The sequence below is a fragment of the Plutella xylostella genome, chromosome 6 (genome assembly GCF_932276165.1).
Source record: "Plutella xylostella chromosome 6, ilPluXylo3.1, whole genome shotgun sequence".
NCBI lineage: Eukaryota > Metazoa > Arthropoda > Insecta > Lepidoptera > Plutellidae > Plutella > Plutella xylostella.
This window is the reverse complement of record NC_063986.1, coordinates 9,365,056-9,391,398: the sequence shown is the minus strand read 5'-3', so window position 1 is coordinate 9,391,398 and position 26,343 is coordinate 9,365,056. Positions and strand designations below refer to the sequence as shown.

General features: G+C 40.5%; 2 protein-coding genes across 5 annotated transcripts in view; one reads left to right on the top strand and one right to left on the bottom strand.

The window, feature by feature from the left end:
• Positions 1-18,059, top strand: part of LOC105383883 — a 59,044-nt gene extending 40,985 nt beyond the window's left edge. For all 3 annotated transcript variants that reach the window (XM_048621651.1, XM_048621650.1, XM_038119891.2), the window contains 9 exons: positions 3,969-4,361; positions 4,880-5,040; positions 6,577-6,778; positions 14,901-14,995; positions 15,180-15,421; positions 15,496-15,740; positions 15,911-16,160; positions 16,246-16,416; positions 16,670-18,059. In XM_048621651.1, coding sequence (XP_048477608.1) covers positions 4,006-4,361; positions 4,880-5,040; positions 6,577-6,778; positions 14,901-14,995; positions 15,180-15,421; positions 15,496-15,740; positions 15,911-16,160; positions 16,246-16,416; positions 16,670-17,173 — 2,226 coding nt within the window. In that variant the 5' untranslated portion in view covers positions 3,969-4,005 and the 3' untranslated portion in view covers positions 17,174-18,059. The remainder of the gene's footprint in view (positions 1-3,968; positions 4,362-4,879; positions 5,041-6,576; positions 6,779-14,900; positions 14,996-15,179; positions 15,422-15,495; positions 15,741-15,910; positions 16,161-16,245; positions 16,417-16,669) is intronic.
• The window catches only part of LOC125488616 (autophagy-related protein 16-1), a 155,182-nt gene that overhangs the window by 127,911 nt on the left and 928 nt on the right, over positions 1-26,343 (bottom strand). The gene's annotated exons all lie outside the window — the stretch shown is intronic.

Sequence of the window (26,343 nt, the reverse complement as noted above, 5' to 3'; positions counted from 1 at the left end):
ACGTTACGTTACGAACAATATCTCTATTTTCAGAAGGTATAAGATTCAATTGGTTTAATGGTAATTTTACGTTCTAGTATCAAGTTGTATGATACTCACGAGGACTAAACTTGTAAAGGTCTACAAATATACCATCATAATAATATGACATAATCTGTGTCCTAATTATTAAATTCCATGATTGATTTACTGCTCCAAGTCATATGGGCAATGCGTTTACTGTTAACGTTATAACTCATTCCAGAGGCGGCATTATTTCCTCAACGTATTAATTTATCCGACGAGTTGGCAATCATTACAGAAAGCGTAAATGAAGACCGGCTTCACAAATCACCGTTGTATACTCTGCACCGCACATCTCGGGATGTATAAACTCGGGTGTAATATCAGCAAGCTGATAAGGGAACCGGCGGCGGGTCTCATAAAGCATTTCCTTAGTCGGAGTCTTATGCAGGTCATAAACAGGGAGTGAGTGGTACGCATTCATTACCAGTGGGAATAGGAGCCCGGCGCCTTTCTCCGGCCACTATATAGGCAATGGACAATGAGCGACATTGACGCCTGATCGACGGCAGCCAGCCTTCTAGGGCGGAGCGCCACTCTTCACCCCGACATCAAATAAGGAAACCGCCTCATCTATTAGAGACTGACACAACAAATTACAATTTCATTCAATGTAAATCCAAGAAGTATGCTCTATCTCGTCGATGCTAATGGCCGAACTTAGACACGCCTAATACTTTACAGACATGTAGATTAAGCCGTTCAGCTTCCCTATTGTGTTCTGACGGGAGGGCGGCATCAATTTATATGCTCTATACCGGCGTCGAACATGCAGTTAAATAGCTTCTGTAATTGGCTTTAACTGGCGCCGCACAACAAATTAACTACCGCTAATGTTCTCAATGCATGCTGCGTTAGGCGCTATTGTGCTCCATGCAGTATTAATATGGATCTAAGTAAATTAGTGCCCGGTGGGTCGCTAATGATGGCCGAGGCTTGCAGCCTATAGAAAGTAAACACATTCCGATGGTGCATTATCGTGTAGTAACATTATCTGGGAATTGACAAAGATGCGCTTTAGCCGCAACGGTCTGGTGAAACGTAAGTAAATAGCAGGTTGGAGGCATCCGGCTCATTGAATGCGCTGACCCCATCTGATCGCGCCGCGGGCTGCCCGGCGGCGGCGGCGGCGGCGGCCCACTCGTGATGCGCGCTCGTATCAATGTGAACACCGAACACCACGACCCGCTGACACCGCACCGGTGGAATTTATGCACACCGCCACGGTATTCCGAACGGCTGGGCTTAGTGACAAGTATAAAACAAGTATTATGTCAGAAACATCACCAAAAGCTCGCTTCAACATTTTTGGAACGTAGTTGTACCTACCTGTATATATTATTATTACCAATTATAGCGTTTTAACTGCAAATTAAAAAAAAGTATTGTATTGAATGTTATGATGGGTCAGTGTAGTTCGATACAAAGGAAAGCAGAGGAATGTGCAATCCTAATCGTTGTTTATAGTTTGATCGCGTCGTGCCGCCGCCCGCCGGCGTGCATAGCCGCCGCGACCCACATCGGGCGCGGGCCGTGGCACTGTGTTCTTGACCTCAGAGATGCGGGTCAAAATGTTATTGTGAATGGGTTACACGCTGCCTAAATCGATACCGACGTTCCTCTGATCGTGATCCTCGCAAATGGGCAATGCTATTCCCTTTGATGACATTGTTTACGGTCCCTTATAGTTTTTGTCCATTTAACTCGATAATGGTTACTTAGTTCATTGGGTCGAGGGAACGTGATCGCATTAATCTAGTGAGAACAAGAAGTGGGCGCAGCTAACAGGTCAAAGTATTCGACCTGGCTCATATGCGGAGAAATCAGTGGTGGTGCGAGGCAGTTGGCTGTTCCCCGCGGTCGGTCGGTAGGTCAGCGCTGGCCCGCAGCGCGGGGTAACTATGGCGTAACCATCACGCCGCCCAACACCACCAATCTCCTGTTATTTGCCACCATTGACGCCATTCGACTCGCGGTATTTATTAATCTGTTGCCTGAACTTTGCCTATGCGGGCCACGACAAATAACACCTGTCTAGTGAGAGCATAACTCGCAACTTCGTGAAAACTAAACCCAGATAATACGGGCTCGTTCGAATATTTCTTCGGGGAATTTTCTTGGTTGCTATAGGCCATTAATTTGACAGGCGAATCAAGAATAAGATAGCGAAAGGGCAGTCGACAAACACGAACAATAAAATACACATGTGTCCTGTACGTACGTAGGGGCATAAAGTGTATAATTTAATTTCCATAATGGATGTGCGGATCAAATTACTATCAGCCCGCAGTGCAGCGTGGATGAGGTCTCCGCGCCGTCCGCGAGCACTCGGGGGCAGGTAGCTCGTAATAACATAAATAATGACCATGTCTGGTGCGAAATCAATCAGCGAATTAAATAGAGAAACACGAATGGATTTATAAGTCGAGTAAGGCTCCATCGGAGATAGCGAGTTCTTTATGGCAATGGTGTCTGACCCGTGGTATTAATTTTCGCTGTTCACCTCGAGGTTGTTGGAGGTGTGAATAGAAATTGTCCCAATAACCCGCGGGTGAGGCTAGAACAATGCAACGGCAGATCGGGACTATTAAAACTTATTTACATGAATGCGCACGCGCCCCGGTGACACTAACTGTCGCTTCGTGCCTCGGCTACACGAGTGCAACAATTACCAACACTGATCATAGGCAAATTATACTTTTAATCACCTACACACATCGACAGAACAACTGTTAATCTGCTCTACTTGTTTCCTTTATTGCACGCCACTCATTCGAATGTATGCATGAGCAAATTGGATTGCTTTTAATAAAATATGTAAGGTAATGTTACATCGTTTAGTTTAGCATTCGTTATTATAGTATCATATCGTTGCCAGAATCAATTATCACGCCGATGTGAGACGGGTTCAAGCAGCCGTAAAAATCTACTTAGAATGCCAATGTCATCGTTAACAATATACAAATTGTAATTGGAAATGCTTGCGGCTATCAGACGATGTCGATGTTTGAATGTAATAGTATTTTTTGTCGAAATCTAGCATCCAGAGTGTATCCAACGGACAAAGCTGAGGTCCCGCTAGTCCATTGTCGACGTACGTGCCATCATCAAACAACGTATTGATATCAGTATACATAAAAAAATACTGTGAATTAAATTCTATTTTACTAAGCACCTTATTTACGACATAATAATTCCCAGTGCGCGTTTTTCTCATGCGCTAGACGAGGCATGAAGTTCTTCAAAATGTTACACTTAATACTCTTATTAGTTATTACATGCGTTGCATAATGAAAGATATACGGCGCTCTGCGGTGCATTACGCGTATTATATTACAGAGCACAAGCACTTCCATTACAGCTTTATTACTGACAATTATAATATAACTAGCCTGAAAGATACTGATTACTCTGCTTATGAAGAGCCTCGTATAGCAGTGTTGTTAATGCTGTAGCTAGCGGAGGAAGTGAAGGCGTTCCACTCCCGATATTGAACGATATTATCTAACAAACGCAATAGAACGGTCGGCCGGTTGTCGCAGAGGCCACAAATTGTGATATCGTTGGCACACATCGCGTCCCGGCGTGATGTAGAGTGTGCGTTTCCTCTCGGATATTGGATACGGTTATAGTTTACCCATAGATAATACAAATGACATATGTGACATTAAATATGGGTGTTCTTGATATAAGCACCAGTATTTTCCAAGTCAAAGTAGACTTAGTTGCTTTCCCAGCAGTTCAAAACCATTTAAACTCTCAAATATTTTAGACCCAAAAAATATTGTGACTGATGTATTAGACACGGTTATTGAAAATGAAATATGTGTGCTACTGTCCCACTTTAGGTTTAAATTCTTTTGTGTTCGAAAATATTTCATTAACAAAATGGTGTTTTGTTTCAGAAATTGAACGTTGCCAGGGCGTTGAAGCTACAACACAATGCGGCTACTACTCAGCATAGTTTTAATAGCTTGCGCGGCTGAAGCTGCCAAGAGATTCGAGGGAACACTGAGGTCAGCTGCTGACGCTCCTGCACAAGACAATGTGGCCATGGAGTCCGATGGGGCACCACCGGCTGTGGTTGCAGCACCGGATAGTTACAAGAACCCAGGCCAGCAGGACCCTCCGCCCGCGACCAGCGAGAAGCTAGCAGCAGAGGAGCCGGTGGAGGAGGCCGAGCCCAGCGCCGCCGCTGCACCTCCCTCCGCGCCCAGCGGCGCCTCCGCCCCCTCAGCACCCGCCAACTCACTCGAGGAGTGCGACCCAGAAATGATCGGCTTCGAACTCGTCACCGGGTAAGCCATAAAACTGACCTACCATAAACTTATACAACACTTAGTACATAGGTGTCATCTGATCAAAACACGTAACGTAGCTAGGCAACATAAAGGCAATCGTTTAAGGTAAAATTATTACCACTTAGCGCAGAGCTGAACTGACCGATAATTGGTAAGGCAATTAAGATTATAAAGCCGACAGAAGGCGTTGAGTGAAGTTATCAAGATGCGACTTCACTTAAGGCGTATAAAAGAAAAGTGATTTTATTGCACCGCTGCGACATGCAGATTTTTATAAAATAATAATGCATCCTACGAGCTAATAACGGAAGAGCAATTTCCTAGCTGTTTTGATTTAAAACATCTCATTTACGACGATGATGACTCAATTTCTGAATGAAAAAGCACGATCATTGAAATAATCGCATGCCCAGGTGCATTTGCAAATGGGCTTAATTATTATTCATGCGTGCGTTGACGAGATGGTGATCTATCTCGTCGAGTGAATCTGTCACTTATGTGTTTTTTTGTTGCAGATACGTGTTCTCGGCTCCGTCGCAGATCCTGGACGACATCCCCGGCACGCTGATGCTCACGGACTGTCTCGAGCAGTGCCAGGCCAACGACACCTGTCGCGCCGTCAATTACGAGACGGGGCTCTGCGTCCTGTTCAGCTCTGATGCCGACCAGCTGCCCGGTAAGATACATACATACATACGTATGTACAGGACTGTAATCCCCGAAAGGGCAGTCAGAGGTGACTCGCAAGCACCGCTTTTCGCTTTACATATTTTGTACTCAAGAGATAGGTCGCGAGCCGTATCGCCGTTTAAAGATCTACAAACTAAATTGATTCACATGCTTATAGTGTTTACAAAACACCGAAGCGTCATTAAAACCTAATATTCGTAACCAGCACACAGTACCGTATAGATTTTGTTTTCGCCGCTTCGTGATTAGACGTCCCATATTAATAATAAACAAAAAATCGTCTCAATAACGGAACAGCCGGATGTCTTGTCAGTGTAAAATAACCGGCACTTGGCGTGTATGCTTGAAACACAATAATAATCTGAACACTCTCGCTTGTTTAATAAAGTACGGATGAATAGAGTAGATTTTTTGTTAACCAGTTTCATTTGAATGCCCATAACGGCGATGTGAGCACATACCAAGCAAATAGGTGAAAAAATACTCTCGCTGCGAAATGGAAAACTTGACCGTGTGTACATATTTGATCGCGAGCCGTCTGGCCGGCCGCGGTCAGGTGTACTAATATGGAAGTGGCACAGGAAGCGACTAACGAACACGGAGAAATTAATGAAATGAGGCATTACAAGAAAAATATACAAGTACAGGCCTCGTCAATATCCGCTTAGCTATGTAAAAATAATAATAATCTTTATTTGCACACCATAAAACATAAATAGAAATCACTTGAAATGCAGTCAGTACAATAAGGTCATTGTACACAAAATATTTATATTATGCAATTGCAATTGTTCTTTATCTTTACGAAGCCGCAGCATCCTGAATTGAGATACTGTTGGTAACCACAGTAAGTTAAGACACGAATACCAACGCAATTATCTTTAAAATTCGTGGTTTCGGAAGAGGACAATAACCCTTTAACACAACAAGTAAGATAGAACAGAGATTAAGTACCCTTTTAAGAATCTTTAAGCTGATCACGATTATAATCCACATCCAACATTAAGCCATTCTTCAAAGGTACAATTTAAAAGCACTCTGAGCCATCTTAGTAAACAGAACTCTACATGAAAATTATGATTCAGCTAGCGACTAGGAAGCATATTGTCTATTTCTAGTTTCAGCACGCTTCACAAATTCAAAATTAGAATTCTTTGCAAGGGCATTGTCTGTGGCAATTTCGTGCAAGTACCATGCAATTCACGTGCGGTTCGGCGAATCGGCGACTCTGGGAGCCAATTACCCATGCACGCTGCACTCGCTTCTTGCGAACCTACCCCCACATTCGTTCAAGTGGAACGCTTTACCCACAGCACGACGTGTGCTGATGAAGCATATACAATTTAATAATTGACTACGCGAAATTGTTTGCTATTGTGGCGTAATAGGCTATTTGGCATCGTAAAACGTACACCGTTTAGACGTGACGTTGTTTTAAAGGTCGCTTTCTTCGGTAGCTTCGGGGAATCGCCCTCCCGCCTATAGAATGAGGCGTGAATTCTGACGTTGTTTTTGTTTGCAGGTGCTTTGACCAAATCGCAGTTCCCGGTGTTCACGATATACGCGCAGAAGTCGTGCCTGGGCGTGCGGCCGTGCGAGCGAGCGTGGTGCTTCGACCGCGTCCGCGGGTACAACCTCAAGGGGAGAGGCAAGAAGACCCACAGCGTCAGCTCCCGGCAGATGTGCCTCGACCTGTGCCTCGGGGAGAACGAGTTTGTTTGCAGGTCAGTCTTATACTTTATACATTGCACAAATATAAAATACACTATATAGGTACAATATATAATTCCATATGTCACTGGAACTTTTTCATAGTTTCAGAGTGTAGGTATAAGTAAAAGGTGGGCTTAATGATAAAAGCATTTTCTACCAGCCAACTTACAGGAAAACCAGTAAAAAACTGTATGATTGGTATATAGCGCCTTTGTCGTGACCATTGAATTGATTCTTTCAAATATTCACCATCCCATTTTTTGCGTCTATAGAATTGTTTCCCATCAGAGTTAGGTACGTGATATAACCATTGTTTAACCGCTCGTTTTATATGTTGCAACTGGAAATAACTAAGAAAGTTTATTACCGTGCTCTTTCCAATTATGGCGGTAAATGAGCGATTAACAATTCATTTGGATTATTCCATTGGGAACTTACAAAAAAGTCTGGACTGCGTGTGAAGATTCGCATCCAACACTTTTTGTAGCCAACTATTGTCCTAACCGTGGACACTAAGTTAAATTAATTCGACTTGGAAATCACAATAGTACTAGTAAGCGGAAGAAAACTAAATAAGTCATGCGTAAGCTCTCCACTTTTCATACATAGTTATGGTAGTAAAAGCAAGATTGAAAAAAAAACCTGTGAAACTACTCCATAAAGCTAGTCATAAAATTAAATTCTGCAGTGGGCGAAGCCATTTACAGATTACTGAAAAGAGAGTTTATACTTATAAATCGCTAAATCTCATTTAAGTTTATAGCTTCATCAAGATCATAAATGTATTATGAGAACCTCTTATGTAACAACCCTGCTAGATAGGTTCCTAATAAGGTGTAATTGGGCCATTATTTTATTTTGGGTACAATTTGACATACTTTTACAGATATTTTTTTCAAAAATAAACTTCTTATTAATTAACCTTTCAATATTTATTTATGTTAATTAACATTTATACTATTCATTAAATACATTTGCAGCGATGTTTTCTTGCTATTTCTTAAAGTTATTGACGTTTAATCGAGGAACGATGAGAAAAAAATACTACTGCGTTACTTTCATACAAAATTATGTTTTATTGTTAGGAACATATATTTTGGTTCGTAAACATATACCAGATAAAAAGTAAGAAAAAAAACATTAATCTAACAGTTTAAATTACAAAATATTCTCAGTTTTGTTATTCATTCTATAATAAAGTTTCCCACTGCGTTACCAATCAATAAGTTTTAATGCAATACTTTTCGAAAAAAGGACAAAATAATCATAATTTTTTGCTCAAAGTTTTAGAAATAGCTCTAAATAAGGTGAATTATAATTATTATATTTAGTTTAACATTCTTTCTAATATAGAGTAGCTAAAATGTTTGTGAATACTCTCCGGAAACGAGGGACAAATAGATAACGCTGTGGTTAATTGGTAACACAGTGGTATCTCAATCACAATCTTTATACTTTCTTCAATTAAAACTAATCATAATGTGAAAAAACTATCAAACTAAAATTAACAGAACTCTTTGTTTAATATCAAACATTAAAATCGCTGAAAATATAACAACTTAATACTAAGAAATATTTCTAATTTTTTTTGCCTATAAAGCCGTTGTTTTACAGCCGCTGTTTACGCCATTGAGTCTGAAATGTTATACTGTAACAATATAATATGCTCAAATGTTATATTTGTACCATAAATTGAGTAACAGATACCTGAAAACTATAAGAAAAACCCCTGAGTTACTATAGCTACAACTGCGTTACTGAAAAAGTAACGAAGTGTAGCGGTAACGCAGTTGTAAAACAATAACCTATTTGAAGTTAGTACTTAAATGAATACACATACATGGGATATCAAAATGCCCTAATAATTGTTACTAATTATTACATATATTGCATGAAATAAAATAATAAATATCTATAAAACTCACCGTATGTCGCCGGTAACTCAGTGGCGTCACAATAAATACACGCGCTTCTCTCCAGGACTCTCATCCGAAAGACTTGGTCATTTTATCCGTCCCGCTCTCCTTCCTGCACTCCGATACAAATACACAGCCATTCAAATGATCTTAGGTGTAAGAAAGTGAAAAAAAGTTTATTTATGATTGAATTGCCTAGGGTAACCTAGTGTAGGTGTATTTTTGCTTAGGCTTGGGGACTCGGCCAGGAATATTAATTGTCCCATAATATGTTCATATAAAATCATGAATATTACCGTGAAGTAAAGTTTAAATAATGACATATTCGTTATAATATTCAAAAAAATTGTTTCCATTATAATTTTTTACACACGTTGTGCTTGTTTCATATGACTCGCTCCGAGGGACAGACAATTTTTGTATGAAAAACAATTGCGTTACCAAAAACAACAACAGAGTTACCGTAATTTGTAAATAAATAAAGTATTTTACATAAATTCATTATATTTTCTGTGACCGGTGTCTTATTTAATTGCTACAGACGGTAGCTATATTCCTGAATTTCATTATTTAATTTTTTTAAAATGTTTCTATGTAGGGGACCGATAATGGTCCCTAAAATAAAATAATGGCCCAATTACAATTGGTGTAATTAATACTAATAAGCGCATGAATTTGCAATTGAAAATTAAAAAGCCATAAATATATTTTATGATTCAGGAAACTTGAAGTCCATGTAATAAGTAATCACATAAAATCAACAGTCATAAATTAACGCGTAGAAGTAGCCACTTACAGGCAGTAATATAAATTTGTACTGATAGATAATAACATGTACCACGCTGTTAATAGCTAAATTACTGTGAGATGACTCCGAGGATTATTACAACAGTTAATTTACTATAAAAGCAAACTGTAAATGAAATATATCTTATGCATTCAAGCACTTAGAACGGACGCCGGAAAGCCAAGAGCGATTCAATTCAATTCAAATCCGCGAGGAACGCGTAAATTCTTACTAAAACCGAATCAGGTTTATGGCTACTGACACGGAATATGGAAATTCGAGATCCATTTCCTACCCGAGAGAAATACTGGCTCATCGTAGCGTAAAGTTTACGCCCCCAAAGAATTTCTATGCGAGCAATTGATTTATATCGGAGGTGCTATTATTGTATGGGGGCAATAAATTTTGTAGTACAAAGAATTGTACGAAGTAGAACGTGCTAAGGGGCGGTGGGGTGTGTCGTGACCCCGCATCCACGTAACCTTTTGAATCAAGCACCGGCTTTCTACATACAGAGAATGGAGGCACACATTTACCTCACGATCTATGAGGACTGTATCATTTGTGCTCTTGATCCTCACATTCACGTGACCCCTGTAAACAGCCGCTTTCTTTTTGAAACAAAAAAGTACCTAATTCGTATCATATGAACAAAAAATTTATGATATTTTAATTAGAACGCAGAAGTTGAAACAGATTATCACGGTCACGGTTCCCATCGCCTATTGGTATAAATATACTTTCAACAAGCATCAACTATCTTACTAATAGTGACACGCTTCACCTTAACCTCCAGCACACCATATCAGCTAAGAATTAAAAAACAGTCAATTAATAAGAAGCTGCGCAGCTATGCATCAAGCCATAGAACAACACAGCACAATCTAGCTAATCGTTAATTAACGAGCCAAACGTATCATTGTGCGAAGCGCAATTAAAATGACTAAAGCTCTTTTTGCTGAACCAAAGATACGCTAAATTAATAGCATTGCACAGAATATGCAGCAATTAAAATCGTAACGTCAGTTAATTTATACGATTGCAGCTAATGTTTCCGGAAATACAAAGCGATGCGGTTCGTTTTCGTAAATTATAATATTTTTTGCATGAGATAAAAAGGGTGACTTATTGATGCAAGTCGAAACAATAAATAACTATAGGTAGGTTTAACAGCCATTTCCTTAATTTCGTATGTTCGGCTAAAGCTTACATGTCTTTAGGCGCTCTTAACGATGTTTTCTTCAGTGTGTACAATGCAGTGACACGAGCACGCTCGGAGACCCAACATCCCTAACAAGGCGGGACAATAGAGCCCGCAGCGGGCCATGTCTCCATCACCGTGACCCTGTCCACTCCTCCACTCCTAATGCTACTTAGCCACACGTCTAAAGCCTGAACTTTGACAGCCAACATCAATGAAGCAATCTAACGGACACGGACGTTAACTGCTCTTTCATTTCGAATGCGCTCAATCCTTAACCGCTCAATCACAAAGTGCCCCTTCGCGTGTTTTGAAACTATACAAGGCCAGAACGCACCCATAGTGTACTAGCACTGTATAGTTTCAAGTGAAAAAAATAAATATTTTACTTGAAAATATACACGATTTGTGCGTACTAATCGTGTATACTTTCAAGTTGGGATTTACTGAATCGTACTTGAAAATATACATTGCTATTACGCATATTGCTTGATTGGCGTACTAGTCGCATATAATTTATACCTACATGCTGATTCTAATTTACTTAACTATTTCGGTAAATGTAAATGACTACAATTGACTTGTTCTGCCTGTCATACCTATAAAATGATAATAAATTAAGATGAACAAGCTCTAATTTGATTGATAAATTGATATTTATAGCAATCATACTTGCAAGTAGCATACCTACTAATATCTTATTATTTAAATGAATTAAGGGTAATACCTACTACACTCCTGAACGGGTAAGACTAGCTTAATGACGCCGTCGGCAATATTAAAGTGCATTTACCAGCGCATCAAAATATTATTATAACCAACTAAAATAGCAAATGTTGATCAAATTTTAAATTTAATGGTTTAAAAAAATTAGGGTCATTTGGTGTTGACTTTTTGCTACTTGGACTTATTAATTGCTCGTGAGTGTAGTAGGTATTACCCTATAGACCTATTATTGACATTTTTTTCATCTAGTTTTTAATTCACCGTAATTGTCTTTTATGAATTGTTCTACACCCTCTTATGAGATAATTTTTACTATTAACAACATTTCTACAGTTTAATATCAATTTACTTTTTAACTTACGGTGTAAACAAAAAACACGTTACGAAATTAATGCCAAGTGCGGAATGATGATACAATGTTTAGAAAGCAATAGACTTATTACTATTTCGCATGAAAGAAAGAGAGAGCAACAATTCAAAAGGGCTACCTGGTAACTAATCACGTATAGTTTCAAGTGCCCGCATCGCCGCTTGGCGCTTGAAAATATACACGATTAGTACGCAGTGGTAACTGCTGCAGTATATTTTCAAGCCATAATTTTGGCCCAACTTACTTGAAAATATACGCGATTAGTGCGTAATGGCCTTGTATACTTTCAAGTAAATCATGGCACCATTTTAATTTGAAAATATACGCGAGCAGTCCCAACCTCTGCGTTCTGGCCTTGTATAGTTTCAAAACACGCTGCCCCTTCATGCGCTGTTACAAATCCTCAAACATCCTCTCATTATTGAAAGAGCCGCAGCAGCATCTAATTTATGGAAAGGGCCGATAACGAAGTCAATCAACCTTCACCAAGTTACCGTACATGGAGAGTCTCGCGGCACATCTTTGCTGCAGCTCCGTGGATAAGTCACGGCCCCTTCCTGGTAGCCGTTCCGTTTTTGAATTCTACAAACAAGCATTATATACAAAGCAGGGAGGCCAATTGCACGCCCGCGTCTGGCGCGTCTAATGCAGCCAGACACGACTGTCCTATTGTGTTTATTTCCTTGTACGGTTTTTGATATCATTAACATAAATAGTGGTGTGCCGTTGATGCTCACATTCGGTGCACAGCTGAAACCCACATTACGTATGAGCAGTGTGCGCTGCCTACATGCCTAATGAGACAGTACCGATACGTCTGTAGCCAGACGAATGCAGGCATTAACATCGGAAACGCAAAGTAAGCGATAGTAAAGCACAATGATGGTTGTACATAAGGTCAAAATGTTAAAAGGAAAATAAAAGGCGGGACAGTAATAAATTCCACGACTCGGCTGTCGCGGGGTGTTTCGCTAAAGTTGCGGTTCTGGGGAACGATTACGGAATGCAATGCGCGATTTTATGTCGTCGTCGGGCGGCGTTTGACACGTGTACCGTTGGGCACAAAATAGTCGTATCTCCATTGAGCGGGGGGCGGCGGCGGCGGGCGCTCCCCGGGCGGCGCACATCGCGATCGTCGCGAGTCACGACGCTCGGCAAATATTCCCGGACGCAGCCTCCGCGCGGTGTGGGAGCGCCCTGCCCTATCGCTTCCTACTTCCACGATACAATAACCGATAAACCACATATTGAAGGAAACGGACAAAATACGTTTGTACGACACACGGGTGCGGTACAAATGAGAAATTCTTAATACTAATAGCAGCTCTGATCATGAAACACGTACAAAGTAACTTTATTCAAATAGTAAACAAACAAGAACATAAGTTACAGCAAATATTTTTTTATAACATAACTTATAGATTTTAAACTATAGCATATATAGCACCGCCTCGGAATGTGTTCAAATTGCAACAATTTATAAGAATGAAAGTATATTCTGATCAACTCGTTTCAGTCCCTATTTAGCTGCACTGCTGCCTGAGGCGAATCGAGAGATCTAAGGGTTTAAATTACAAGTAATAGAAATGATGGTCTTTAAATGGCCTATTCTTTGCTAGCGAGTCGAGACCACCACAGAGGCCGCCTTCGAAAGTTATATGTGAGCTTCGGAGTAGCACAATTATTCAGGGCGAATTCATTACCTCACTGTTTCATACATTCAGCTGTTTACGGAGCCATGCATGTGGTGTTTACTGGCGTACTGTTCAGTGACGGTCCGGCGGCGTAAGTGGCATTCAACATGTGTCGGGGCTTCTGTGAATATTCAAATGAACAAGGAAGATGCCGCTGAACAAATTGCGGATAGATTAGTTTATTATACACGGCGAGCACCGTTTACGTGCGCAATTTCTTAGAGTCCTTAATAAGAAAGATGATGATCAGTAGCCATAATAATAAAGTTTTAAACTTTAAATTAATTCTCGGTCGTAATGACTGCACGTAATAGCTCCGTGAGAGGCGCCGCGCAGTTAATCTAGATTAAAATGTGAGCCCTTAAAAAGACGTAGCCCTAATCTAATATTAAACAAATGGTCTTATTTAGAAATGGTGAGCGAAACTCGGGCAATTTTCCTGCGGGCTTTGTGAAATATGCATTCCCACGGGAGATCGAGGGGTCATCTGATCGCAGTCTTTTGTGCTCACAGAAAATATTGTCCGAGATGATCGGAGATAAGTAGTCCTTTTACTGGTCACAGAACAAAAGTAAAAGGAAATCATTAAATGAGGATAGCAGGTTAAGTACCACTGCAGAGGTCAAAGCGGTGCAGATGATACCGGCATAAAATATATCGTGCTTCGTAATGTTCGAATGGAAACAATGTGCTTACATAATGTTTACACAACTGAATTTATTTTTATGTGACTGTTCAGTTATGGGATGTGAAATTAAATCAGCGAGGAACAAGATGAGGTAGAATAAAGTGCTCTGCTCTTGTAACAAAGAGGGTTGCATATAAAGTTATTGAGACAAGTCGTGCGGGTGATGAAAGTAAAAGCGTAAGCCTGCGTCTCAACGATTTAATTTTCTGAGTTCTAGACGTGAATGCATAATTGATATCAAACAGATAAGTAATTCTCTGGAATATGAAGTAAGTACTCTACGACAAACATAATTTAGAATAAATCTTTGCTTTTTAGAACTTTTACTTATGTTTAGGTATGAATTGTTATTTTATGTTACTCGTAAGTATGTGTAGGTATACCAATTAAGAAAATTACTATGCAGATGTTTTTAGAACTTTCAATTTGTAATAATTTGTATTTTACGTTTAACGATGTATTTAATGATTACCATAACGAAATGAGAAACAACAAACAATTAAGCATATAGTTGTAAAGATTCGGATCTCGTTTCACATAACTTCCTACTCCACATAATTAAGAAACAGTTAAGTGTTAGAACAGCCACTTACAAGGTGCGGAAAAAGTTGCTATTCGCAACACGCAAATAACCGCTCCTTGGGAAAGTTCGCACGGCGCTTAGTAAAAAAGGGATGAGCAGAACAAGGGGGCTATGTGTGTAGCTGGTTGCTAACCTATGGCTGGTTGCTAACCTTGTGGCTTGTTGCAGGTCTGCCAACTACAACAACAAGACCGGTGACTGCGTGCTGTCAGACATGGACCGCATCACGCTCGCCGGCACCAGCGCGTTCCAGCCAAACGAAGGTATTATAACGACTTGTGTTCCCATGATTGTAATCACCCGCTTTAATTGTACGCGTTTATAGATCGCCGATTTCAAATAACCCGTTTCATTCATTATCGACGCTTATACATCGCGTTCGATTGCCCATTATAAACACAACCAATTTTGCACTCGGAAAAAAATGCCAATTTGTTTCTCAATCAGATACCGATTACTTGGAGAACAACTGCGTTGAGGAGCCGACGAAGCTTTGCGAGTTCAAGAAGATGGGCGGCCGCATCCTGAAGACCGTGGACTCCGTGTACCAGGACGTGCAGACCGTCGAGGAGTGCCGCGAGCTCTGCCTCAACTCGCCATTCAGGTGCCACTCGTACGACCACGGCGACACCGGCGACCACGTCTGCCGTTTGTCCCATCACTCACGCGCTACCCTCGCCGACATCCAGGTAAACTATCCGAACATCAGTTCCCCGTAACTGGCGTCGCAATGAAACGTGCTGACCTTATGTTTCAATCGCAGGACCCGTACTTGGAAGTCCCGGAGGCAGCGACTTACGAATTGTCTTCCTGCTATAACGTCTCAATCGATTGCCGCGCCGGCGACATGGTCGCTCGCATCCAGACGTCCAAGCTGTTCGACGGCAAGATCTACGCGAAGGGAAGCCCCAACTCATGCGTTGTCGATGTGAAACAGAGCCTCGAGTTCGAACTGCACATGGGCTACAACAACATCGAGTGCAATGTCAAACAAAACGGTCTTGGAAGGTAAGATTTTTCGTTTTTTTATCGGTAATATTACTGGCTACTATTCGTTAGGGCAAATAATAGTTTTTGTTTACATTCATAACATTGTATTCCATTCCATCGTATGCTATTCTATATTGAAGACTTATTATGTACTCAACATTGACTGAATACGTAAATTATTTATGCAGATACTTGAACGACGTAGTAATCCAGCACCACGACACGATTGTGACATCGTCCGACCTCGGTCTGGCCGTGACCTGCCAGTACGACTTGACCAACAAGACTGTTGCCAACGAGGTGGACCTCGGCATCCACGGGGACATCCAGACCGGCCTCACCGAGGAGGTCATTGTGGACTCGCCCAACGTACACATGAAGATCACCGACAGGAACGGAGATGACGTCATCTCGTCCGCTGAAGTCGGAGACCCCTTGGTATGTCACATTACTGTTCAATTTTTCGAGCTGAAATAATTCTTGTTACTGATGCATGGAATCTAATTTGGTTTCGGTGTTACAGGCGCTCCGCTTCGAGATCCTGGACCCCAACTCTCCGTTCGAGATCTTTGTCCGCGAGCTGGTCGCCATGGACGGAGTGGACTCCAGCGAGATCACGCTGATCGACAGCGACGGCTGCCCGACCGAGCACTTCATCATGGGACCCGTCGCCAAGTCTGCCAATAACGGAAAGGTGAGAGCTAAACTATTCAGAATAGCAATGGATTAGAAACGTAATGCGGTGCAATTAGATGAAAGCTCGCAACGCTTTTATTACCATAGTGAAATACTTTGGTAGGAACGCACACGGCAACTAGTAATAGTAGTTAATTATTGAAAACATTGATTTCTCATCTGCATTAAAACGAACAGGCAATTTTTGGGTCGTAAAAGTAAAATCCAGGTCAAATTATAACTTGTTTCACATTTACTTGCGCTTGTTTCAGATGCTGCTGTCTCACTTCGACGCGTTCAAGTTCCCGTCCTCGGAGGTGGTTCAGTTCCGCGCGCTGGTGACCCCCTGCATGCCCACCTGCGAGCCCGTGGTGTGCGACGGCGGCCCCAACGAGCTGCGCTCCGTCATGTCGTACGGACGCAGGAAGCGTCGCTCCACGCCCGCCGCGCCCACCGACGACATGCTGCTCGTGCAGACCATCCAGATCACCGACAAGATGTTCGGCTTCGAGAAGCAGCGCGCCAAGAACGTCACCGAGGACTCCGTGTTCGTGCGCGAGACCGACCTGACGTGCGTGAACGCCTCGGGCGCCATGCTCGCCGCCGCCGCCTTCCTCGCCGCGCAGCTCGTCGTGCTCGCCGCCTGGACCTGCAGTTGGCAGCGGCGGCGCGCGGCCTCCAAGGCTGCCGAACTACTGCCGGGCCCCAACGCCCCCTCTGCTCTCTGCAAAGTCTACGATGCCAGTTTCTCCCGCGCGCACCAGAGGCACTTCTGAGCCTTCCGGCGCACGTCGACGTGATCCACCCGTCAGCAATAGTAGATAGTATATTAGTAGTGTAAAACCTCCGTCGCGTTCCGACTCGGCAGGACGATATCTCTCTGTGAGAGCGACTTCCATCTTGGTGAGAGTGCGGGACAGCGATAGCGGTTGTTAAGATGGTAGGGCCTTGCACGCCCGCGCCGCCGCCCGGCGACATGACATGTGTGGTGCCGGGCGGGCGCGGGCGGGCGCGGCGCGGGGGCGGGGACGACCGGAGAGCGCGCGCGACTGACGATGGATGCTAGGGACCTGGGTCCAGTGTGGCTGTGACGATGACGAGAGTGCGAGGGCGCTGGCTTGTCCCCTTCCCCGCCGCCGCCGGGCGCGGCCGTGAGAGTCGAATCGAGATCACGAGTCGCCCATTCGTTCACTTTACGTTCGGACCTCCATTTAAGGATGTTCGATCACGTATTGTACCATAATTATTTTAAAAGTAGCTTAAACGTATATTTTTTAATAAAATAGTGATAAGTAAATAGTAACAATTGAGTACCTTTAAGTATCTAGATAGCCGAACGTGCGACCTAAGTCAAGAGACGATGGATTGACGGCCGTCCCGACATCGTAATTTATTAAAACCTAGGATAGTGTTTTATACATAATTTATGTTTGAGAAACGAACTATATTTAATAATTAATAAATTCCTAATATAAATGAACATTCTAAACTAATTGTAGCTTTTATGAATAAAAGATGTGCTATTTTCTATGTAAACGTGAAAGTAATTAATGTCTTTAGTGCCTTTAAGTTCAGATGTTAATACAATTAGTAAATCCTGTGAGTGTAATATTTTGATCCGTCCGAATTGCATTACCTTTGAATAAACAACTTAAAATTAAACGCCTCTATTATTTATATATTCCCTACCAAATTACACGATACCTTGCAATATCATTTTATATGAATAGGGAGTCACTGACTGAAAGTGCTAGAAATTGATGGAACAACAGTGAAAGTATTATAACAATGCTGGCGACAACAGATGATGAGTTCCTTATAGAATATTTTATCCTATTGTTAAACAACATATTCCTTAAAAGTACAGTAGAAAGAGAAAGATCTGAATCTTGTCAGCATCAACCGCATTTTTCCTTAGTCATGCAAACCTACCATTGAAATGATAGTGATCTACATTAATCGATGTTCCTTATTGAAAACAAGAGTTATTACCTGTCAGTCAGTCATAAACGGAATATCATTAGGTTTGGAAGGTTTAGATAAAATTGCTGAAGATGAGGCAACGAGATTGTGTATAGTGTCTATATGAACATGAATTAATTGAAAGCTTTGAAATGATTCCAACAGTAAAGGAATCTAAACATAAAAGTAAGTACAAAATCCGTAATAATAAAAATGATGTCTAATTCACAGACTAAAACACGAGATCCTAAGACAAAGACATAAGTTTGTTGAACTTATTAAATTATGTTCAGACTTCATTCTGTATGCCATTGAATACCAAACGAACATAGCTGACAAAAGACAAATGTGAAAAGATATACATGTATACATAAGAAACGAATCAGACGGAATTTAGCATGTCAAGAACTAAGCTAGCTTTGGCGAGCCATCGGCTTAGAATTCCACTCAGGCATAACAAATAAAGTCAATGCAGTCTGGTCTTAACAAATCTTTATCTAGCGTTTGAACTTTAATGTCCAGACAAGAAGAACTAAGAGACAATGGAGTCGCATCTAGAAATGTGAAAGTGGATATAAGTGTTTAAAGTGCAGCAGTTAAGTGCTAGACGAGTCCAGATTTCACCAGTTAGGAAAATCTTGCTAAGAGGATATGGAATTTGAGTGATTGAGTATATATATAACTTTTATGGGATAGGTATAAAAGTTATAGGTACCTAGGAAATAAATCATATGGTATGACTTTTGAACCGATGTTAAGCTAAATGTTTATGTCGCAGATAATTTCATTCGTACTATTGAAAAAGATTTCATATGAATATAAGGATTTATGTATAAAATTATGTGCTTAATTTACATTCCGACGATATTCGATATATACGGTGTATCTAGTGTCATTGCCGTTCATAATTTTGGTAACGCCTCGGAAATTCCTGACTTTGAAATACGTCTCAAATGGCGTCAGAGAGAATTTATGTAGCGTATGTAAACGTCGATTCTATAGCGAGTTTTTTTCCTATGGGACGATTCCAATTCTAAAGTTTACTCCCCATATGCAAACAGTGCAGCCGTTGAAAAAATATAAAGTTTAGTAAATATGTCGTTTTTTTTCTAGGGCGAGGTCAGGTTATATTAGAAAAGCTCCTTGGTTTCCATGCAGTTTCACCGTCGTGGAAGGAGCACGCGTCAACAAGATGGGATCTCTGAATCACGTGTGAAGGGGCACAGCACGTCTCGCTTCGTGCCCGAGATAGCATCGGGCTCGACGGCGGGCACGCGACACTCAGCATTAGCAGACACGTGGAATCCACCTGCAGCATCAGATCACCGCCACGCTCGCCTTTATTAGCACTACCCGCGCCAACACACCCGCCTGGCACGACTCTCCCAACCGCTTATTAATGAGCTATTCATACACAGATTCGGAAAGCAAGGAAAAAATAAACGCTAACCTTTCACTACATCTGCGCCATTAATCACCACACGACTGCTTAGAGCTAGTGGAAAAGTTATTGGACTTAAAAGACCATAGGTCATACAGGAAAGTATGTTTTATTAATTCCGCTGAATACCTCGCTTATTTATGGACGCGGCCGGTCAACTCCGGCGGTACGCAATTTAATATTTCCAATAACCAGTAGACTTGTCATAAGACAATAAAACTGAAATGCTAAATTCTACATTGTGACCAAAGATAAAGTCGTTTACAATAATATGAAATATTCATACAATAGTCTTCGTCGGCGGCCACCGGGTCTACGGCGGGACCACGCGACGGGCCCGGGAACAAATAAAGTGAAGTCGATAATATAAGATTGGCAGGCGTCGGTCACGAGCGGCCGCCGTAACATATTCCTCCACTCCTTACACGGAGCGTCCTTGGGGACCTTCGGGCGGTCAGGGCAGATGAGCGATCGTATCGACTCGCTTACGATATCCAGTACCGATCCCAGTTATTGAACGAACGTTTGAAGATGCTATCTCGGCCCCGCATCGCGACACAAATGAAATATTGCTTGGACCGGCGCGGTTCTCATGAAATATGTAATCTGATTAGGTATTACAATAAATGAGTCACGCTGGAAACGCAAACCAACAATCGTTGAGTGAACAACAAAGCGAGACGCAATCGAGCACTGAATTCACTTTTATTGATATGAGTCGCTGATTTATAAGCCAGTGTTCCCTTTGAATGGTGCCATTGTTGCCCGCGAGCACTACGATTAAGTAAGCCTTTAAAAATACAAACTAGCACAAACTTTCGCTAAGGAAACGAAAGTATAAGACTATGTGAAGGTTACTTCTTTTAATTCGTCAAGTCACGCAAAACTCTATTCAAGTTGTACATATAAATGGAAAGCATTTCCATTTCTCATAAAAGTAAACAATTTTGTACAGCATAATTGCCGAGTTTAAAGCGCACTCGCAGTCACAAAGCACATAAATAATGTTGATTGTAATTTTATGGGACACCGTTTACAAAAGAATAGCTGTCGGTGTTTTTTGCATGCTTTGTGGATGCAATCAGAGGGAACATTCTGCGACGGAGCGGCTATCAAGAGCGCGGTCAGCAGTTTAGATTTTCTCGCGGATTTATTGGTCTGGTGGTTATCTGATAAGATGTGTCTGGATAACGCGACGCAAAGCGACAATGACATTAGCCTCTTTAAGCCGGCGGCCGATGAATGGATTATAAATAATCTTTTACACGGTCGTAGCTTCGGTCGCAAATTAGCCGGTCCCACGCTCGCGTCACCTGCCGCACAATGAGCCGTCGCGTTATTCTCGCTCCGGCGATTACGGGAACTCTTTAGCATGAAAAGATCCTCCGCATCCACATTACAACTTAATCACTAAAGAAACATGCATATTACTAAAACATAGACCTCATTACAAGGACAACTATATTAAAAGTTTATTCATCCCAAGGTCATTTGATAATGTACTCGTAACTATTAAATATAACGCGCGAGACAACTTGTAATTAAACTATTTTGAAGCTCAACGAGGTAAAAAGAACCATAATTATTATTAGATGTATCACAACTTTATTACTTAACTAGTATATTTTATTTTTGTACGCCCGGACACTCTGTCGGGGTATTTTTTTACTTACGTTCAGCGAGTATGACATTAAATAATGTGAAACAACATACTTTAATAAATAATGGAAGATGCGTATAGAATAATACTCCCGTATTACCACAGGTATTACTGAGTAATAAATTTTTATGAAAAAGGAAAGAAGGAGACGTATTCAATAAGGGGTTTGTTTATGGTTTCAAATCGTCGTTTGTAATACAAGGGCCGATAAATTAAATATTCAAATTACAGATCGCATCCGAGGGCTAGGAGAAAGGCTGCTATCAATGTTTATTTTTTCAAGGAAAAATCCGAGTAATTGATGTAAACTAGCAGCTTTATCGCTGAACGAGAATCTGTTAGCAGATCGTAAATCTGTTTGCCGGATGATTACAGAATGCAGCGGGCGAGGGTGCGTTCACAGCGCTTCTCGAGCGCAATCGATTTCGGTCCATTACTCGGCGATTTCTGTGCGCCTGGTACCTGCATATTCGTGGCGCAATTTGCGTACTTATTTGCTTTGAGAGGATCGTCCTGCGGTCACGCAGCTGCCCCTCGAAGCGAAAATAAACAAGTAAAGTCGCGTTCGCAAATGAGTGGGAGGACCCTCCAATTTGTTGATATTCAGCCCGACTTTGTATGATTGTAGAGGCGCGGATTGGGCCTCGATGGCGCTGCGTCAGACCAAAACGGCGACCGCCCAGCCTGCCATGATGTCCTGGTATAGACATGCGACTATAATTATAGTAATTTCCTTTCGTCTGATATAGTAATTTCTTACATTGAGTGATTGCTGATGGACCTGCATATCTAGAGCAGCATTTCTACATGCGACAGTTAATAGCTGCTTACAGGAAATAAGTAGATCCGCTCGCACATATATACATAAAAAGACATGGAAATAAGATGTACAAAATTAAATTAAACTTAGAGAAGAGAAAAAGCTTAGACGTAGTATAGGTACCGAGGATGTTTTGATGATGTACAGATATTACTTTATTGAATCCTACGGGATTTTGAGTTGCAAGAACGCCTTACCATTATGGAAATATTAACTAGTTTGGTTTGCAAAATTGTGTATGTTCTTTGCTGCAACAGTTTGCTGTTCGCTGTTGCCTTAGCTTCATGTTATGATTGTGCTAAGATGAGGACAAAATCCTCCGCATGAAATATGAGAAGTTATAATTAAAACTATAACAAATAGTACCTACATAGGTATCTAGTTTATAATGTGCAATTTGATCAATGACACAGTAGCCAAACTGCATGACGCAGAAGCGAGACACGAGAGTCCAGATTTAATCATAAGGATAAAAAACATTACCCTCCTCCTTCGGCAGTCGGGTAACAATATTGAAATAAAAGAGACTCAGTATTGCGATGAAACGAAAAAAGTACATGTGTGAGTAGCAAAAGTAGGTCCATAATCTGTGCCTATATGCTGCTCTGGGATACAAGCTTGAGTAGGTTATAGGTATGTTTAAGATTGAAAGAAATAAATAAGAGAGAGATTAGTGTTGTTCAGTAAAGCAACGATTTGTAATTCCAACGTAAACTTTTTAACAAGAAGATGATACCGACCCATCTTGCTGGCGGAATTTCAATTTCAGCTGCCATTCGCTGACATTTCAAATTCTCGTATTGTGCGAATATCTTCAGTCGGGTTTCCCGCGCAACTCAGTATGGTGACCATTTGTTACTATTTTCCTGGGAATTTTTCGGCCCATATTTTTTATTGAATTGAAACGGTTTGCTTCTTCATAATATACCAAGATTTCATTTTAGTTTTCAATATGCATAAAACCCACTATGACCATTTTATCTAAACAATCTATAGGGACACATTAACCGCTTCTTGCTTTGCTATTTAAAGAATGCAACCCCAATACCAGATATTTACCGATGTAAAAAAACGCACATCTTCCTAAAAACGCCACTAACCATGGTGATCCCACAGGCAGTATCTGACAAACGTATCTATCTATAAACAGATTGAAACTGTAAGACCATTCTTACCGATGCCAAAAAACTCACAATATCCTCAAAACATCACAAATCATGGTGACCCTACAGGCGCGGACGTCGGAAGGGATCGGGCGTCTCACGAGAGAGCTAACCACTCCGCGTCGTGACCTAATGTTACGTTTCCTCAACGCTTTAATGGACTCAGCGGAAAAATGTTCCACAGCATCTGCATAAGCGCCAGATATGGAATGTTGGGAGAAGTGACGACGGAACAGTGAAACCGGGCTATCGTTCTTTCGCAAATCAAACCAGTAATTGTCAGTTTCAATAACTCTATTTACCGATGACTGGTAGTTACTTTCATATTATTTTGACAGATTAAAAGTTACAACCTGTCGTATGACTGGCAGTAAGTATACAGGGTGTCCCAAAAGTCAACGTCATCCCTTAAAGGGCTGATAGGTCAGCTCATGAGAGGCCAGAATATCACAATATGACCTTAGTAAAAACTGGATAATTTTCGAGATATTGACACTTTTATAAATTTGCTGAAAATCGACACCTAGGATCAGTTTTTTGCGTGCCACCGGTACAAAAATCCATATTGTTAGAATTTGTTTGGTGTTGCATCACCCTGTATAGCCCTGCTATTGATCGCAGTCAAAAAAAATATCGAGTAATGCTGTATGTTTAAAAAAAAACACGGTTTTCAAAGTCATAAAAGGTAATCGTATTTTTTTATAAACAACTTTGACTCTACGTACTGTAAAAAAAATATACCACGCAAACCTGGCACCTTATTTGAAAAGATTTCTCATTTAATGCAGTTTCCAAAATGGTATGAAACGTTGCTATTGTTTCAATTAACAAAAAAGTTATTGCTATTTTAGTACAAAACGACCTCGATGTAAAATTGTGTGAAGGAAATTTATCTGACTGAATTTATTAAGGGTAAGTCATGTTGGAATGAGTAAAAGTAAAATAGGTGGTGGGGTCAGCCGTGGCAACATAGATGACGCAAAAATAGCTAAGAAAAAACTTAGCAAACTCTTATAAAACATATTTTGCGTTTTTTACACGTTATTTAAAAAAAACAATCATTTATTGACTTTTATTTTTTTTTCTCAAAATTATAACACCACATTATTATATTAAGTACATAATCAGCAAAAAATAATACTCATTAATGGGCATAATCATTATTTTGAGAGTTTTGTTTTGTTTAAACTTTAAAATAAATAACAAGTAATTAGAGGGTATGTTAATGACAAACTGATCTGTCCCTTTTTTGGATACTGTGGGTGTACAATGTACACGTGTAAGCGTTTTACTTGTACAATATCACACATTAGCACTACTCAGGAATGTACGTTACCATGTGCTACATTTATGGGAAATGTGGAGTTGCTATAGTCCACTTTTCTCGAGAAAGATACTCAAAATGAGTTTTTTTTTATTCTGTGACAACGTTGTCTCTTTTCCCACTCCCGGCCACACCACCTATTTTACTTTTACTCATTCCAACATGACTTATCCTTAATAAATTCAGTCAGATAAATTTCCTTCAAACAATTTTACACCGAGGTCGTTTTGTACTAAAATAGCAATAACTTTTTTGTTAATTGAAACAATAGCAACGTTTCATACCATTTTGGAAACTACATTAAATGAGCAATCTTTTAAAATTAGGTGCCGATTTTCAGCAAATTTATAAAAGTGTCAATATCTCGAAAATTATCGAGTTTTTACTCAGGTCATATTGTGATATTCTGGCCTCTCATGAGCTGACCTATCAGCCCTTTAAGGGATGACGTTGACTTTTGGGACATCCTGTATAAGTACACTCGGTATATAGCCGGAGGGTTCCACCAAGGGTGGATAACAACACAGTTTTTTTTGTGTTCTGGATGGATACGCCATAGTTACTTTAATAAGAAAGGCCTTAGATATATGTATGTAGAAAGACAAATATGTAGGTATTTCAAAATCGGTAAGTACCTATGAATTTATTGTTATGACTAAACTCATTTTAGCCAACTTTCAAACGCGATTTATATCCCACTTCACTTCTCCCACAGCTCACGGAAGATGCAACGAAACAACTATCTCGTTGAAAAGATCGTGAAGTGTGAATTCACGATCTGATTACGATAATACGTGTTGTTTGTTCACGCGTAAAATTCTAAACCAGAACCTAACACTCTTGGTGAAAGAAATAGCTTTTACAATAATAGTGCATCTTCTTAACGCTAAGTGGGGTGTAAAGATGTTCTCATAGCGATAAGCATATTTTATTTATACTACATCTATTCAGCTACTGCAATTTTCTTTAAGAATGATACTTCGGTAGTTATTGTAAACGCCAAATTGGTTGTAATGGGAATAGTTAATAGATTTTCTTATACTACTAAATTATCTTTCAACACTGCACTAATAGAAAATTATTGCTGCTGTAATAGATTTTACACGAAGACCCCAGGTTAATATTCAAGTGGTTTGAGTTGTTAGATAAATTATTATTAGAAATAATACATCACGATGGGTATTCAATATTAGTATTAACAAGCTTGGAGGATAAAGCATGTTTTGAGCAAGAACAAGGCATTATTCACATGAACCTAGTAAGTATATTTCTCCGAGGTGGGTCATCAAACAGTTTGGCCTTGGGGCTACTTATCCCTTTTGTTGACTGCAAAATGCATATTTCCACTAACTCACTTTTCATGACTTGTGCTATCTGTCGAGAAGTTTTTTTTTTGGATTTGAGTGTCAGTTCTATCTAGTTCGTATTAAAATATCGTCCGATGGCCGTGTTTGACATTTCCTCACATACTATTTAATTAAATATTACTATTATTACCTTAAGTCTCTGGTCCTTACGACACGCTTTATTTTACGATATTGTATATACTGCCCTTACACAAATAAAGAAACAAAAT